We start from the raw sequence: 17,824 nt of genomic DNA, 5'->3' as shown, positions 1-17,824 counted from the left end.
GGCATAGTATTATTTTTTCACCTCTTCATCATATTTGCCTTTAAAAAGTGACGTAAACGCATCAACGTTTTGTCTACATGTCAGGGCCGGATAAAGCGTTGTAGGAGCGTGTAAACAATGAAAGTATCTGATGCCCACTTTCTCCTCCCTTAAGTTGTAAAAATCGTACAGTTTTATTGATTTTTATTTAATCTGTATATAAGCTGTTTTTAAGTAGCAAATGTTATGGGGATTGCTAAAATAAGAAGACATTTAATTGCGAGTGCCCTTCAAAAATGCTGCTTTTAGTATTTATCGTGCAATTTTTTAAATGAAATAAATTGCAAAAAAAAAAAAAAAAAAAAAAAAATCGGCATATTTTAAGTACTTTAATTCAAAAATTGCTATATCTGTTGACTTGTGAATCCGTAATCCAAAAGAGAAAAAAAGTAATCTGCAAACAAATTTCGCTACATAAAAAAAAGAAAAGAAAAAGAAAAAACATCTAAGAGTTATGTTTTGAAAATGACAAAAGATTTTAATCTAAATACGTTCTAATATATATCCATATAATTCAACTGAAAGCGCAAAATTAAATTACCCAGAAATTACCACATATAAATAATCTCGCGATTTTCGGACCCTCCCAAGTAGATGAGCCTGTAAGTAGTTACCTACTTCGTGTATTTGCTTTTCGACGCTGTTACGTGATATTTAAGTGACCAACATCTGGGGCATCAATGCTCCCTTTGCCCCCGCGTAGCGACGCCGCTGCTTTTGAATTAAACGAAAGCACCTACAATCACTAATCTGTTAAAATTCTTTTTGTAACATTTCAAAAAATGACTTAAGAAAATCTTACTTCGACACTTTCACCAACTTTTTTTAATTGCTTTTGAGTCAAAGGTTGTACTAAATCCTGCTCCCTCCCACCCACCCCCCAAAAAATATTCTCACACACATGGGGTCGATGAACTTTCTTCCAGTAGGGGAAAAAGAAATTCGGGAGTGAAGAATTTAAGAAGCCGTTCTAAGCCCTAATCTAATACTACAAATGTAAAACCTCCCCGCGTAGTTAGGGGATTCGGCGCCAAAAGCAGGATCAAGAATCTCCCCTTCTCATTATCTATGACACTGTAATCTCTAACCATAAAGAATGTTCTGCTTTTCCTGTCTGTCTTCTGACACCAAATAAAATAAGACTTTTTAAGTCAAGTTAAAATGCTATAAATTGCTACAAAAGCATTCGGTAATCGCCATTTTCTTTCCCATTTCGGAGGACATGATTGCAAAAGTGGAAACTGAAATGATTCTTACTTTTGTATCAGGCCATTTTTAACATTTTAAAAAGTTTAATTTAACTGGACTTGTTTTATGTTTGTGAAGATGTAATTGATTTTTCTCTTATTTTCTGATGTACTAGAAGTTTGAAATTTTATGTGTTCTCGATGACAATGCTCTATTTTTTAAAAAAATATTTTCAGGACTTCATTATCAATTTGTCAGTAATTAAATTCTATTTTGATTTAATACCATTAATGTCGCCTGATAGTAAGTTTGGGAATAGATGAATATCAAAATAAAAATTAGAAATTAATTAGAATAAAAATAATTCTGTCTAGTATTCTAATAAAAGTGTCTTTTTAAAAACTATTTTTGATTAAATTTATTTTGTGCAATAACATCATATATAAAAGAGAGAGAGAGAAGAAGAAGAAAATAAAATGAAAAAAATATCCTTAAAAAGTTCAATACAAAATTTTTCATTGCATTCAGCCTTTTAAGGTTCCATTTACGTTCCCCCTTTACACAATATATATAAACTACACAAAGAGAAAATATTATAAACATCAAAAATCCAACTTCGAGACTGTGATAATCTTCTTTCTTTTAGAACTAAATCCGAAAAAAGCATTCTTGGAATATCATCTCTCTATCTGTCCATGGACATTATTGGATGGACATGTACAAACTGAAAACTGACTACATTTTGGAATGTAGTATTTATTCCTAAATTGTAAATCTGTAACAAATTGTAAATGAAATTCATTGACCTGAAGTCTTTTGTGTTTACCTATTCATGCGCATAAGTACAAGATAATTTAACAATGCAACGAGCTAGATGGATGTAATTTAGCGTTGAGTTTAGCCACCAATCTGCATCTATTCCAAATCAACTGTATCAGGTTTTGCATCAAATTCGTTAATGGTTTTATTGTCTGTCGTCTCGTATATTGTTGTGCAAATGAAAATTATGACTCAATAAGAAAGCAAAAAATTTAGTATATGGTCCTAACGATAAAACTCTAGATTTCTTTCAAAATTCGGACCTACTCTATCTAGAAAAGCTATCCAAAATGCATGTTCGATTACTTTCTTAAAAATCTTATCTCAAAAAATGCACTATATTATGAGAAAATCAGCTGGGTTTTTTTCTATGAAAATTTACGATTTTTAAATTCATAAAATAGGAAATATATATATATATATATAAATAACAGAATATATGAGCTCTATTATCGTTTTCACTTTGAAATCAAAAACTCATTTCAACTTCAAAAGCGAGGCTCTTAATGAAATGGTGGTTTGAATCAGAATGCAGGAGCTCGAGATGCGTGGGTTAATTAATAATAATAATTTTTAAAAACTGAAAATTATTAAATGTGTGTACATTTTTTGTAATAAAATGATTCGGTCATAATATATATGGAACCACTTTAGTTTAAGTCATCATATGCATTGTTAAAAATTTTATGTTGAGAAGAATTGTAAAATCAGTTGCCGGTCTTGTGTTTCTTGATTTGTTAGCGATTATATGGATTCAAAAGTTTCTAATTTTTAAAAAAGTATTTCACAGTCAAATTTTTAATAGCTTGATTGTATAAAGCTGTTTTGGGATGAACTTGGCAATTTTGATTGGGATCTAGACGACACCTGTATTGGCATATCTCTCTTCACATATCAGCACCAAACACCAGAAGAATACTTGACCTTGATGGATTTTAGATGCACCAAGTCGGACCCCCGAGAAAGCAATATAGTCGGGATGTAGGATATGTTTTCATTTCAGTGGTCCCGATGGCTCATGTGCACGGCCAGAGTGAGGGTCAATCCAGCAGTTCTTCAACACCGCAACGATTGGTGACGATTTCGTGCAGAGGTTACAACCTTACTGCAAAACTAATTAGTTTTTCATTTTGAGTTCCGAAACTTTTATTGCTACTTAGGTGATATAAACAACACGTTTTAAATCTTCTGAAAAAGTCTGAAAAATTTTCGTAATAAATATTTTTATAAATTTAAGCATCAAATATGTATATAAGCATGTATAAGAAACAATCCTTATTTTTTAAATATTGTTTTTTCTCTGCATCTCTTTAACTGAATGTGTAAAAGATTCGCATTGCTCATTATGTAATTTTTCAAACAATATCAAGTGTTTCACAACAGTATGCATACCTAGCAGATAAATTTGCTACTCTGCCTTATAATATCTTTTATTTTTGCTTTATAAAAATGTATAAAACTTCAAAAATTGAATAAAATAATATCACTTTCAACATTTTACAACGGATCTTTTATAGTTATGAAGCAAATATTTCCTGAAAAGACAGATTGTAACATTTCTTCATAATTATGATGCAGACATAGATCTTCTTTAGTATTAATTAAATAAAAGCTTAAAAAGTATAATTTAAAATTTCGAATACAATCCTAAGAAGGGAATATTAAATTTTGGATATACTTTTGAAAAATATTCAAATGTCTTAAAATAATATAATATGAAAAGTTATGTACATCTTGCTTTGTACTACTCTACTGTCCTTATTGAATGTATTACTAAAATACGAAGAGATAATTACAACATGAGAGTTTGAAATGTTGATCGAATTTATAAACATAAAATTGAAAGTATGTTAGTTTGTACAAATTCACAGCCCTTGACAGACTCGAACGAAATTGTGCACACATGTTCCTTAACATTTAAAAGGATTAACTGCGCTATTAAAAAGTTTCTACTATTCTCTTAACTTTATAGAGGCATTCATTTTACTGTCGTACCATTTTCCTCTGATTTTAAATAATTTTAATAAGTTTATTTAAGCAATTTTTATCAGTTCCATTTTTTGATGTTGAAACAAATGTGCTTCTATTATCCAGAGACTGTTATAGATTTTCGAATCGTTAGCCCAGACCAGAATCCAATCGAAAATATATGGGAAGTACGTGTACGAGAAGCGTATTCCCATGATTGTCAGTTTTCAATTATTAAGGAATTAAAGTAACAAGAAGAGCAAAGTTGATTCTTAGTACAGCAGCACATTTTCGAAACTCTAATTCGAAGCATGCTTCATAGGAGTTTTAAGATAACTTAAAGGAATTGATCCAAAATTTGAATTTAAATGCAAATACTAAATATCCATATATTTTTGAGACGGTCTATTAAAAAAAAATTTTTTTTACAAGAATTCTGTAAAATATTATTTGTTATACACACTTATATTCCGATTCCATTTTCTTATTTTCCCGATTATAACATATTTTTGAATTGTTATTTCAAAAAAATCATCTATCTATATAATTTTGAGAACTTTATTTAACGCAATGAGGATCTGTGTGTGTCTGTTCAAGCCTTTCTTCTGAACAGCTAAGACGATTATGATGCAAATTGGTACTCATGTTCCTCATTGGCGAGCCTATAATGCTGTAGGGTAAATCAACCCCAATTAACCCTCTTCTAGATACGGAATGTCAATCGTATAACACATGGGCTGATTGGCATGAAATTTCATTCACGGTTTTCAACTCGTCGGAACTAAAAATGTAGCGGTAAATCTTCTTTAATGGAAGCCTTAAGATTTTAGCTACCACTAATGTAGTTAGGGATGTTCAAAACGTCTAGAGCATTTTTTTTTGTAATGAAAGTTAGTAAGCCTGTTTTGATTTTTCAACTAAAAATGCTGTAATTATAAATGTGCCTTGGTTTTCTCTTTTCAGAGTTGAGTGGAAGTGAGTAACTGAAGTACATTTAACTAATGGACCAATTAGTATAAATTTTTATGCGCAGTCTTTTTAAAAAGAGATGCTTAAAAATAGGTCTTACCACTTAAAAAAAAAAAAGAAAAATCAACATTCTATGAAAATTATTTGATTTTTGTATTTGTTTTGAATTTTAGTAATATTTAATCAATAAAATAAAATTTATAAATGCTGTGTTATTTAAATATAATTGTTCCATTTTCTCATTCTTACAACGTTTTAATAAGAAAGTCTTATTAAACTTAGTTTTTATTCAGAAATGTAGGGAATGAACAAAGAATACTTGAAATGGTTCATTCAGAAATACCCACAATTTAATTGTGCTTATTGTAAAGATCTCATCACTACCACACTCTAGTTAGCTGTGTTTTATGGATTATCTAATTACCCTTTGCCTTTATCGTCCGAACCATCCAAAACAGAAAAACGTGGGAACTAAGAAGCTTGTGTTTTTCTAAAAATCCGATATGGTTGTTTCTATGAAATCGGTTTGGACGGCTTGTATAGTAATAAAACTGATGCTGCCAATTAATCTTTCTGAAACTTTCTCTGGGACTCTGGGGTCATTCATTAGACTCCAGTTTGTCGGGCTCGTAGTCCACCATAAAAACTCTCACTACGAACTAATTCATGTGATAATTCCTTCTTAAGTTTGGTTCTTTTTTCTTTTAAGCTCGATATTGCTTCTTCAGAGAGAAGTTTCTAAGACTGCGGACAGTTCGTTCATAAATAAAGCTAAAAAAAAAGGAAGCAAAAAGAAGCGCACTTCTTAAATTACAGCGACACCAGCGGGTTCTCTTTTCATTCTCTGAAAACAAGGGGCATTTCTTTTACTTTTTCCAGTTTTTTACCTCTAGGCAATATAATGGATTTGTTTGGGTTCATTGAGTACTCTTTGCCTAAGTTGCGATTTTTCAGCTGGTTGTTCAGGAAACCTCAGAAGTTCATTATCTTGATAAAAATTGTTACATTGTATGAATATTTTTCTTTCTTCTCCAAGAAACATATTAAGCAATCATTTTTACCTCCAATACTTCTTGTTATGGCTAATTTAACCTAACTTAAAGGGAGATGAACTCCTTTGTACTTTTTTTTTGTTAATTTCTGATTTAGTGTTTTAAAATTTTGCATGCATAAAAATTTGAAAGAAAAAAAAACACACACACACACCTTTATCATATATTTTTTTAATGTATTTTAACTAAATGATGAAAGTTCGTTATGACAGATGCTTATGACAAGTTAAATAAACTGATTTAAAAAATAAGCAGTACTCTACTTTTAGATATATTTTTATGCAAGCGTACTGAATTCAAACCGAAATTTAATGTCAAGTTTATTTTTTCTAAATTAACTCAGAGCTTCTTCTATTAACTAACTTAAATTAATTTTCTCATTAACTAAAAATATCGTTTTGAGAAACATTTAAAGTATAGTTTTTTTAACCCATTAATTATTCTTTTTATTGAACAGTACATGTTTTAATGTCATTTTATTCACATATAAGTGTTAATTTTGACAATAAAATCTTAAAACAAAAATTCAAAATTTTTGATGGAGTTTTTAATTTCCAAAATTTATTATATCGTTAATTTAACCTAGACATATTTTCTAGTACATTTACTTAATTCTGTAATGCATATTTTGGTTCCTAGAACCGTTCTTCGTTTATAGCTTAAGAAATACATAGTAAAATATTCTGTCTCTCTCTCTCTACTTTCTTGTAGTTGCAAAAAAGCAGATTGCGCCCATTACATGTTGGGTATATTGGAATACAATTCCTGAAACCAAAAGATAATTGTCTTTATAATGATAAGTTAGTGAATTTTTAGTAGTAGGAAAAATAGTAGGATAGATTAATAATTATTTCAATTAAGAAGTAGGAAAAATAATTAAGATAATTATTTCAATTCAAAGTCATTTGTTAATGTTTTCCATTCACCGTTTATCACTAAATCTGCTTGCATTTATCTATAAATAATATTTCATTGCCCTATTTTATTTATACATGGTGGCGCGAATCACTGCAACTTTCTTTTCAATTGAAAAAGTTGAATATTTTGCACAATTCAATTAAAATTTCGGAAATCATATGTAAATTTTTATAAACCTCACATTTATTTTAATTAAAGATCCACATAAGAGTTTAACACTGACTGCATTTTCGTTGGAAAAAAAGAGATAGTTTATTAGGAAAATACCAAGCCTCACAAATCAAATGTTATCTTGAGCTGGATGGAGAGTGACAGAATTTAAATTTGATTAGGCCAACTCTTTCAGTAAAAACACAGTCTCTAACTCTGCAGTTAAATTTTTGTTGAAAATTTATTCATTAAGCTAATAGAAAAAAAAAGGACCGAATAAAATACAAGAAAAGAGGTAATCTTTTACATTTTGGAGAGGAAAATATATAAGACAAAGTCATTTATATAAATTTATTTAAATACAAAATAAATAAGTATAATTTTTGACCTACTCAAATGCATAGGACTAAAACTAGAGACTTAGAAGGTCTTTCATTTGCATCTTTTTCATTTTTTTTTTCTTCGCTGAAACGAATGTTAAGTGGGAATATACTTTATAAAGCGCGTTCCTTATCTTTATAACCTTTTCAGCATAATTTGCTTTATGACTTATTACATTGTTTTCTACAAATTATATTCTCTTATATTCTGGCTATTTGAGGAGATATAATAACTTACGAAAGCCCTTTGTAGTCGTCATTGCATGCTGCTATGAGCAAATGTACTGTAATAATATGAGCAAGATTTGAAAAATGGCTCCTCATTTGTGTCAGAAACAGGAGGGTGAACTTCATGCAAGGTTTTGCTGGTTTTATATGTTTTTGATCTGTAGAGTTAATTCTTTCAGCATTCATATTAATCGTTTTTATGATCGTTTATTTATACATTTCTCTGCAGTTCAAATTCTGTCTGTTACAGTAGCCTTATATATACAAATATGTCTATGGGTATGGGTATTTAGTCGAACTAATTTTTCATTGAGAAAATATTTTTAATCTTGCTGGAATGTTTATTTCAAAAGAGTCTGTCTGCCCCGCTGAATTAGATTTAGTGTCAAACAACCCAACCCAGCTCTTACGCTCTTTTCTTTTCTTTTTTTTTTTTTAGCAAAAAGAACTTTAAACCAGGCTATTAAAAATTCTCCACTTACGATAACATTAAGTTGCAAAATTATTTCTTACTCAATCTGTGAATGAGAATTATTTTTACTCAGCCGATTGACATAAACTTGAAGTTACACAGTTCTTTTATTTCCCCTTACATCCGTTATTGTTTTTCTGATTTTAGAACAAAATACAAATGCAAAATTCGAACAGAAGTGGATATCTCAGAGCCAGATCCACCTAAAAAGCAAATGACACATACGAGCTTGACAGATGTTTCCACTTAAATTTAAGAAAGTGCGACAAATTCTGGAAACAATAGATTCTAGTAAGAAATATATTCTAGAAGGCAAGAAATTCTTTTTAGCATGTAATGAAATTTTACGTAAAAAAATCACGAAGTTGTCAGACGAATTTGTTAGATTTTACAAAGTCATCAACATAGAAATAAATCCGTTTTGTGAAACAATTATATTAATTTATTTTATTTTGTATTGATGCCTTTGAAAACTGATATCTTTATTGCATACTTTTATACCAAGAAACACTCTTTTTATGTCTTGCTTTTAAATAATTAAAATGTTCATGAATACCGAAATCTGATTCCGATATAAAAGAGACCAAATAATGCGCTTGTCTTCAGTCCCACTTATCAAGTAACTTCGGAATGTTAATGCGCATAAGTGAGAAAAGAACAGTTGATAAATGAAGTATTTATTTATAAAAAGTAGAAAAAATAGTAAAATATATTTTATTTGCAAGATTTTAATAAAATGGTTCAAACATAGTTTTCTGCTCTGATTTCATTTATTAATGTTTTGTCAGAGGACAGAAGAGTGAACTTCGGGTGAAATTCCGTTTGTTGTATTATATAATGTGTGGAATAAATAATTAGATAATGTGTGGAATTTATAAAAGATAGTGCTGCGATGAAGATTTCGACTGAAGCATTGAGTTTCTAAATATGCTCTTAAAATGCTATGCAACAAATTCATCACTTCAAGATTACATTACAAAATATATTTTCTAAAAACTCTTCATGGTTTATTTGAGAAATAGATTTCTGCGGCACATTAAATATTCATAATTAGGCAATAAATTTTTCTCATTTTTCATCATATTATTCTCACTAATTTATGACAAAATAGAAACTACAAGCAAATTTCTTACTTAGAAAAAAATTTGCTTGTAGTTTCTCAGGATAAAAATAGTCAGAAAAAGGATAAATATTTATAAATACTTTATGAAATGGGAGAAAAGTGCTAAACAAGTGTTTCATTTAATAAATTGTCATTTATCTAAGCTAAAGATATTTATTGCCACTTATTAAAACAATTGTGAAAGAGAAAGGTGATCGAGGCTTATAAAAGTAAGAAATTTCTTATTGAAATCAGTGGAGTAGCAGGAGTACGTGGCGGCCAGAAAAAGTTTAATTTTTCCCACCTGTTGCACTCGATGGTTTAGGCAATAAGAGACCTAAAAGTGTTTTACCTTCAAGTAATAATGAGTTAAACCCGTTCCCGAGTGAAAGGCTCATTATTAGCTTCAAGAAGCCGCTTAAAACTTGTGCTCGGGTCATCTATACCTCCCCTCGTCACAATTGCACGTTCCGAGTATAACTATTTGTTGAAGTCCTGGATAAATATTACGAAATGGCTATTTATTATTGGTGTGTATGTTACAGTCATAGTACTTTTTTTTAAGATCTCTTTTATGCTTGCTAGTTTCAATTGTCCGACATTTTTTTCCTTAGATTTTTGTTGAGCTGAAGGTGTTCCGTTTCGCACTTTGTACTTTACGAACCAGAAGTATATTAAAACTCGATGTTTTGTGTAGTCATAAAATGGATGAAATTTCTCTTCTTCCACATTAACACAAAAATTTTTTGTAGTTCAAATATATACTCTGTTTGTTTAACTTCCCAAATTTTCACTCAGAAATATATATTTATGGCGTAAATCATGCTTATTAATATCATCAAAGTAAGAAACTCTACTCAAAAGCCATTCTCAAAACATTATTCCACAACCATAACATTATTCCATTTTTATTACAGTTGCCATTCGGAACTTACAAAATATTAAAAAACAAAGATAATAATCAAGTAGAGCATCAACGTGACATCCTCCCACCTAAGTTAATTTTTATCTTAAAATTTAACTTACAACAAATTATAGTAACTATTACAATAACAAAATTATATAAAGAGTTCACAAGTCCAGTTTATGAGGCATTTTAATGATACGACCACTTCTCGTTTTCCTTTCCTCCTCCGAAGGTTCAATATTGCAGTCCACTGAATGACTAATTATTGGTTGCTCACTTAATTTTGCACTTGGCAATTTCTCTCGAATTAGAACTGACTCTGTTGCTGACACTTCCAAAGGGTATAGGCGTTGTACCGGTCGAAGCAATTTCCATCTTGAAGTTTTCAGTTTTACAAGTCTTGTAATACCATCTTTCCCTGGCATTACCTCTATTATTTTGCCAAGTGGCCAACTGATGCGTTTCGTATTGTCATTTCCAATTAATACAACATCACCCACTGCTACAGCAGAAGCTGTTTTACGTTCTGGTCTTTGAAGCAGAGCTCCCAAATATTCCGACCGAAATCTGTTTCTTAAGGTTTTCTGTAAATTTTGCCGATACTTGACACGTTGATTAAGACTCTGGTGATCAGCTTTATCACAATCAGCACAATCAGGAACGCCACTCACTTTGATATCCTGCAGGAACATTGACGGAGTCAATGGAACCAACTCTGCATCATTATCCGTGACATACGTCATCGGTCGTGAATTGATTATGGCTTCGCTATGACATAACACCGTCGTCATTTGTTCATATGTTAAAGAAGATCGACCTAAGACTCTTTTTAATAATCTTTTAAGAATACCGATCAGTCGCTCCCACCATCCACCCCACCAAGAGGCAGTCGGTGGGTTAAACTTTCACTTAATAGGATGAAGAGCAGTGTCACTTACAATAATGCTCCAATCCAGCTTACTCAGCAGATTAGAAGCACCCACAAAATTAGAGCCATTGTCACAATAGATAATGCTGCATCGTCCCCTACGGGCTATGAATCTGCGCAAAGCCAGTAAAAATGATTGCGTGGATAAAGAAGTCACTAATTCGATGTGTACAGCCCTATAGACAGCACAGGTGAAGAGACATGCCCAAGACTTCTTAGTATCTCTGAGAAATAGTGGCACAGCCAGGTAAATGCCACAGATCTCAAACACAGCAGCTTCTCGGATTCGGTCCTCCGGAAGAGTTGCAGTAAGAATATCAAGCTTCTTTGCAGAATGTCTCTTACAGACAACACATTTTGATAAGATGGATCTCACTGTCTTTCTACCATGTAGAATCCAAAATCGCTCTCTCAAAATGTTAAGCAACATTTGAGTACCGGCATGAGCGTTTTTTACGTGATAATATATCACTATACGTTTTACAAGCTCATTTTTTGATGGTAAAATTGCAGGCGTCTTAAAGTCCTCGCTATCTGGTAGATATAAAATCTTTGTTTTCAACCGGATGATGTCGTTTCCATCTTTGAAAGATCTCAGAGTTTTCAACTTTTCATCTTCTTCATTAACGAAGCTTTCCTTCTGTATTATTCTGATAACTGCATATTCAGCTACAGAAATTTCCTCGGAATCAAGGATTCCATATTTTCGATCATCCCTAGAAATACGACTGTTATTAATAAATCGAAGTATCCAGGCAACGATTCTTACAGTCTTGTGATAGTTCGAAAAAACTTGTAAATAAAGGAATTGTCAGTTTTTTGAAGGCTCACCATAGATGATACTATTTCCTTTCTCTTTTCCTTCAACACTTCTTCATTTACGGAGAATTCAGATCTAGGCCATTTATCAGATAGGTAATAGAGCCAAAGAGGACCATGCCACCACTCTGTCTCCGAGAGCTGTCGAACGGAACAACCTTTGGATGGTAGATCCGCCGGATTGATCGATCCAGGTACATAATGCCAATTTTCGGGTTTACTCGCCAATCTAATTTCTCGTATCCTGTTATATACAAATGGTGTCCAGTTTTCGCTACCTTTTATCCAACACAAGGAGGTACTGGAGTCAGTCCAAAAGAAAATTGGAATATTTTCTAATTTTAAATCTTCAATAACTCTTTGCACCAGTCTTATGCTAACAGCTCTAGCCTAGGAATTGTAATAGCTTTCAGTGGAGCTACCTTACTCCGTTCTTGAACCAACTGACATGAAGTCAAGTTCTTAATTTCACTTCTTAAATATATGCAGGTAGCATAAGCTGTTTTGCTTGCGTCACAAAACACGTGTATACTTAAACTGCCAGCATTATTAGGATCTTTTATTAAACATCTAGGGATATCAATTTTCCTAAGTAGACTCAACTGATTTCTCCACCTTTTGAACTTCTTAGAGATTTCTGTTGGCAATTCGGAATCCCAATTTGTTTTCATTTGCCACAGTTTTTGTAACAACAATTTCGGGTATAAGGTAACTGGACAAGTATACCCAATGGGGTCGAAAATTTTATGGACTTCTGATAGTATTTTCCTTTTAGTAACAGGTCCATTATCTTCACAATCTTCTTTTAAATTTACAGAAAGTGTATCCGAGTTTAAAGACCATTGCAGGCCTAATACTGGGACAATTTTATTTGTCACAAAGGAAACCTCTTCTGTTGAGGAGTGGGAATAATTATGCTCCCACCCTCTTAGGTCGAACTTCCTTTCTAGCATAACATCTTTAGCCACTTGAATGAACTCATGTAACTCAGTCTCAGTTTGTAAACTAGTTAGACAATTGTCCACATAGAAACTATTTTTCAGCTTCTCTACAACACCAGCAGGATATTTTGAGTTACCCATTTGTGCTTCCTCCAAAATCATTTCTAGATAGTACTGGATTACGGAATTAAGCAAGAACGGACTACTACAAATTCCGAAGACGACACGGCAGTGTCTAAAGTATTTCAGTTCATTTTTTTCGTTATACCAAAGAAATCTTAAAAAATCTTTATCATTTTCTTTAAGGCGAATTTGTAAAAAAGCTTTACGGATGTCTGCTGTGACTCCAAACTTGTTCATCCGAAACCGAGTTAATAGAGTAGGAATCAATTCTACATGATTTATTCCTTTCTCCAGACAATCATTTAAGCTGGGGGAGGCTTTCACTTTCGCCGAAGCATCGAACACAGGTCTTTTGAAGAAATCTGAGGTGTTCGTCCCATAATGGTCCATCCTAAATGTGTTTCCATTGCTGTTAAGCCACAAGATGAAGATTTGCAACCACCGGTAATGAGTTTTCCAGCTACCTCAGCTCCTATTAATATTTCGATAGGACCGTCATAATCATCGTTCACATGAATACCATAGTCATTAAGTTCCTTTAAATGAATTGCAGGAATTGTCCTTGGGACACTTTCACAGATAACAGGTTGACGCAGTACTTTGAAATGGCAGTTATAAGATTCATCACAACTTGTCAACAATACAATGTAAACGCATCGTGCTTGCACACTCCTGTATTTTCTTCACCAAACCGAGAATGTTGAAGATATTCCCAGCTTTCCTTTTTATATTTCATCTCTCTAGCAGTATTTTTTAAAACGTAAGAGCGCTGCGAAGCAGTGTCTATGATGGCTCTTGCCTTCCGTTTTCTCCCATCACCTCTGATGAAAACTGTTAAGGTGAGTAGCATAACACTAGGACTTTTGGATACATTTCCAAGCGCTTGATCACCATTCGGAAGACTATCTACTTCTGCAGTTTCTTTTCCAGTAGAGAAAGATGTTCGTTGGTTTACGTTGTGACAGAGTATAATGTGATGTCTTTTTCCATAGACTAAACAAGTTACTTTTGAATAACATTTACAAACTTGGTGACCCGGTTTTAAGCACAGGAAACAACAACCTGATTTCTCAACAAGATTCTCTCTGTCCTTCATCGGCATTTTCCGTACCTTCAAACAGTCAGTGGAATTATGTAAATTGTTGCAAAATATACACTGTCTTTGTTCTTTCGACGAAGTTAAAAGATCAGCTGCACTAGCTATTTGACGACTGTCCCCATATTTGTGTTTATTATTTGCAGCCTTTTTCTCCTTGAATGATTTAAAATTAGGCTTGGTATCAAATCCAAAGTTTTGTGAGGCTAAAATTATACGTTCCTCTGCTTGTACTTCATCTTGAAGAAACTCAAGAATTTAATCTAGATCAGTTTTTGTAGTAGTTTTACTAATTTGATTTTCCTCATCCTGTGATCTACGATTTGTAGATCTATACCGTTCCCAGGCTAGAAGTGTTTCCTCAGGTAAAGCAGACTCAACAAGTGGGAAAAGCATCGCCGCATATTTATCCCTTGTTACTCCTAATATCTCAAGTGCACGGAGCTTTGTTTCCAATAAATCATAAAGATTTCTCAGAGATTTTTTCGGCATATTCTGCTTTTGAAGAACCAATGATAAAAGATCTCTAACATACACTTGTATAAGTAATTCTTCTCGGCAGTAACGTAATTTCAATTGTTCTATAGCTTTCTCATAACTGTTTCCTCCTGGTGGAAAACTTTTAATTAATTCTTCAGCGACACTTCCTTTTTCCATACATTGGGATAGGTATGCAAATTTATCATGTAAATCTAAATTTTGGTCTTTATCGACTTCCTCAAATTGACCCTAAAAACTTACCCAGCTTCTTATATCTCCATTAAACGTAGGTAACTGAATTTTAGGGTAACGTAATAATGTATTCTGCTGAGAAACACCACAATTCGACGAAACTTCTTCCATTCCTGCAGTTGAAAGTTGTTGTAGTTTCAACTGTAACAACCGCCAACGGTCTATATAGCTTTCAGATTCATCTATCTCTTTATTTATAACATCATCTTCAACGTTTTCAGAAAAAAGAAACTCTTTAACATTGTCTTCAGAATTTATCATTAACATAGCTTTCTCCTCGATAATTTTTAATTTGATTATTTTATCAGAAGTTTCTAAATTTGTTTCTTCAGCATCGAACTCATTACATGCTTTAGTAAACAATCTCCTCTGCTGAGTTCTATTTTTCTTTGCGGTTTCCATTTCAGCTCATAAATATTCAAATACAAAAACCATAAATGCTCAGCTCAAAATAAGATAAACAAATAAAACTCACTCAGTAATGAGCAGACGAATCCTGTCGCGGACGCCAGATGTTCCGTTTCGCACTTTGTACTTTACGAACCAGAAGTATATTAAAACATCGAGTTTTAATATACTTCTGGTTCGTAAAGTACAAAGTACGAAAATGGAACAGAAGGGTGAGGGTGGGAATTTCAGAACAAGTTAGAGAAGTGAAAGGATTCTTTCGCGCTGGACGGCAGATGGAGCGAATTTATTTTCTTCTGGCCAGTCGATTCGATTCAGCTGGGTCCATGGTGTTGCTCTACGACTGAAAACTAGCTGACATTTTCTCACGCGAGCGAAATAGGCAAGTGTGAAGTAGTTGAGGAAGAGTGGGAAATTAACTCTCTATTCATCCGTCTGAAATTTCAATAATAAAATGTCCTTTCTCAATTACTCTGTTACTATGAAAAATATTTAATCGGTTTCTTTCTTATTTCAGGGAAAACCTCTAGAATTGTTAAAAATATTAACCGCTGATTGTAATTTTTTTTTTCTTTTTATATACCATAAAAATACGTATATGCTCCAAAATGAGCATTTTTATGATTATTAACTTGGTAACTAAAAATTATAAAATGGTATCTAAAGTATTGTTATGTCTTTGGCTGTCCGTACCGTCAGTAAATTTTTAAAGAATGTAGTTTTGAGTGAGAAAATTTGTTTATTTACAATTTTAAAGCTTTCAGCAAAGTATCGTTGAGATTTTAATGTCATTTTAAAAGTTTAGTTTTAGTTAATGCATGTTTTGTTAGATGAAAACATAGGACTCAGTCATAAGACAATTAACATATGGGGTTTAATTAAACAGTTGGCTTAAATTTTATATTAAATGAATCAATATTCATTTGACTCAATTAAATTATTATTCCTTTAGAATTATTGCTTTGTTGAATAATTCATATCACATGAAAAATTTATCAACTGGACATTTCAAATAAGGGTTCCGATCTAAATATATAGCATTTAACCCCCTCCCTTTTTATTGCATAAAATCATTTACTAAGTATCTTAAATATTTTTTCATTCATAGGTAAAAAGGATCCAATTTTAATGCAGTTTTGCTGTTCATAATGATAATAAATTAATTTAAATTCATTATTTTAAATAATTTTCTTTTCATTTCCAATGGCAAGGACAAAATGCCCGCTTACAACAAGATTTACATGGTAATAATTGCTGCCTTTTATTTTTGTTTGCAAAGGAATGGATAATTTAAAAAAACAAACAAACAAATGCTTTATTTAATTAATAGCACAAAAAAAAAATCGTACAAAAGGAAATTATTTTTTTGAGATTTACTACAATGGACATGTATTCAGTTATTGTTCGGTGAAATTTTTTATTCCACTCTTGATCCTTGATAGAGCTTGCTGTAAAATGTCTTCGTTTGCATAGCATTATGTATTTCGCAATAAGAATTCGACTTATTTTTTATTTACATTTAGAGCTATCGATTAACGGTGCGTAGATTGATTTTACTAATAATCGTGATGTGGGACATAATTATTTAGTAAATGATCATAAGTTAGCAATGTATTATTTAAAATTTTAAATGAAATTGAGCCAAAAATTGAATCTATGAAAGATGGTATGTCTTTGGTGCAATAAATATGTAGTAGCGATACTGGTATCACTGTTAACTTATTGATATTATTGAATTTATGGATCTACGAAATGTGAATTTGTGTATTTTCATCATAAAAATTCCTATTCTTGTGAATGCTTCATGACAGTAAGTAGAATAACAATTATACCATGGATTGTATGCCTTTGACGCAACGAACGTCCGGTACAGATATTGATTAATGAATTTCCGGATCCACGAGATAAGAATTTTAATGTATTCATTAAAGAAATTCGAATTCATGTGAATCTTGATGGCAAAAAGCAGAATAACTGTCAATGCAAAATCTTACGAGACTGAAATTTTATTTGCGCTTCAAATAATTTTTTAAAATTAATATTTGATAGCAATTACAAATATATGAATGAAAGTGTTGAGTTGGTCGAAATGCGTTAACTGATAACATTAAATATATATTTAATGTTATCAGTTGCATTGTTATTTTTTTAAAGCGCAATCGCCTCTTTTAGCATTAAATGTCTGTAATTGTAGACTATAAAATAATATATATATTTTTAAATCACATGTTTATTTTTATTAATCAGTTCTTATAGATTGTTTTTGTAATTTCATTCGATGTGAATATTAAAAAAATTTTTACATGCGAGAAATTGGTTTATGTCAACAAATGAGTGTCAAAAATGAGTGGCAGCTTTAAAAATCCTTTCTACAGATTTTATAAATGCCTCTTAGATATCGACCTCAAAATGAAATTGCAAGGAACTTGCACATAAGAATATTTAAAAAGTCGAGACTTTTATTTATTTATTTTTTTGAAATATCATAACAAAATAAAATGAATCAAATTAGATTCTGATTTATTTCATTTCTTCTTTACTAATAACGTTATCGATACAAATTTTCTTTTCATTTTATATGTTTG

At 31.6% G+C, this 17,824-nt stretch overlaps 2 protein-coding genes across 2 annotated transcripts; both read right to left on the bottom strand.

Moving 5' to 3' along the window:
- Nucleotides 1-11,097: 11,097 nt before the first annotated feature.
- On the bottom strand, nt 11,098-12,139 carry LOC129959856 (uncharacterized). Its single transcript, XM_056072750.1, has 2 exons — nt 12,003-12,139; nt 11,098-11,836 (listed from the first exon to the last, which is right to left on the bottom strand). Exons 1-2 carry the CDS (start codon nt 12,137-12,139, stop codon nt 11,098-11,100), a joined length of 876 nt encoding a protein of 291 aa, XP_055928725.1.
- Nucleotides 12,140-12,310: 171 nt separating this feature from the next.
- Nucleotides 12,311-13,042, bottom strand: LOC129959855 (uncharacterized). The gene has a single exon (XM_056072749.1). The coding sequence runs from the start codon at nt 13,040-13,042 to the stop codon at nt 12,311-12,313; it is 732 nt and encodes a 243-aa protein (XP_055928724.1).
- Nucleotides 13,043-17,824: the final 4,782 nt, after the last annotated feature.

The sequence above is a fragment of the Argiope bruennichi genome, chromosome X2 (genome assembly GCF_947563725.1).
Source record: "Argiope bruennichi chromosome X2, qqArgBrue1.1, whole genome shotgun sequence".
In the NCBI taxonomy this organism is placed as follows: domain Eukaryota; kingdom Metazoa; phylum Arthropoda; class Arachnida; order Araneae; family Araneidae; genus Argiope; species Argiope bruennichi.
The sequence above is the reverse complement of the archived record's forward strand: the minus strand, read 5'-3'. Positions and strand labels throughout refer to the sequence as shown.

Excerpts from the sequence above, each read along its gene's own strand:
- LOC129959855 (XM_056072749.1), bottom strand. The coding sequence starts at position 13,042 with ATGATTTTGGAGGAAGCACAAATGGGTAACTCAAAATATCCTGCTGGT.
- LOC129959856 (XM_056072750.1), bottom strand. The coding sequence starts at position 12,139 with ATGTACCTGGATCGATCAATCCGGCGGATCTACCATCCAAAGGTTGTT. Across the intron at positions 11,837-12,002 it reads GGCCTAGATCTGAATTCTCC|GGATGATCGAAAATATGGAA; the intron begins GTAAATGAAGAA and ends TCGTATTTCTAG.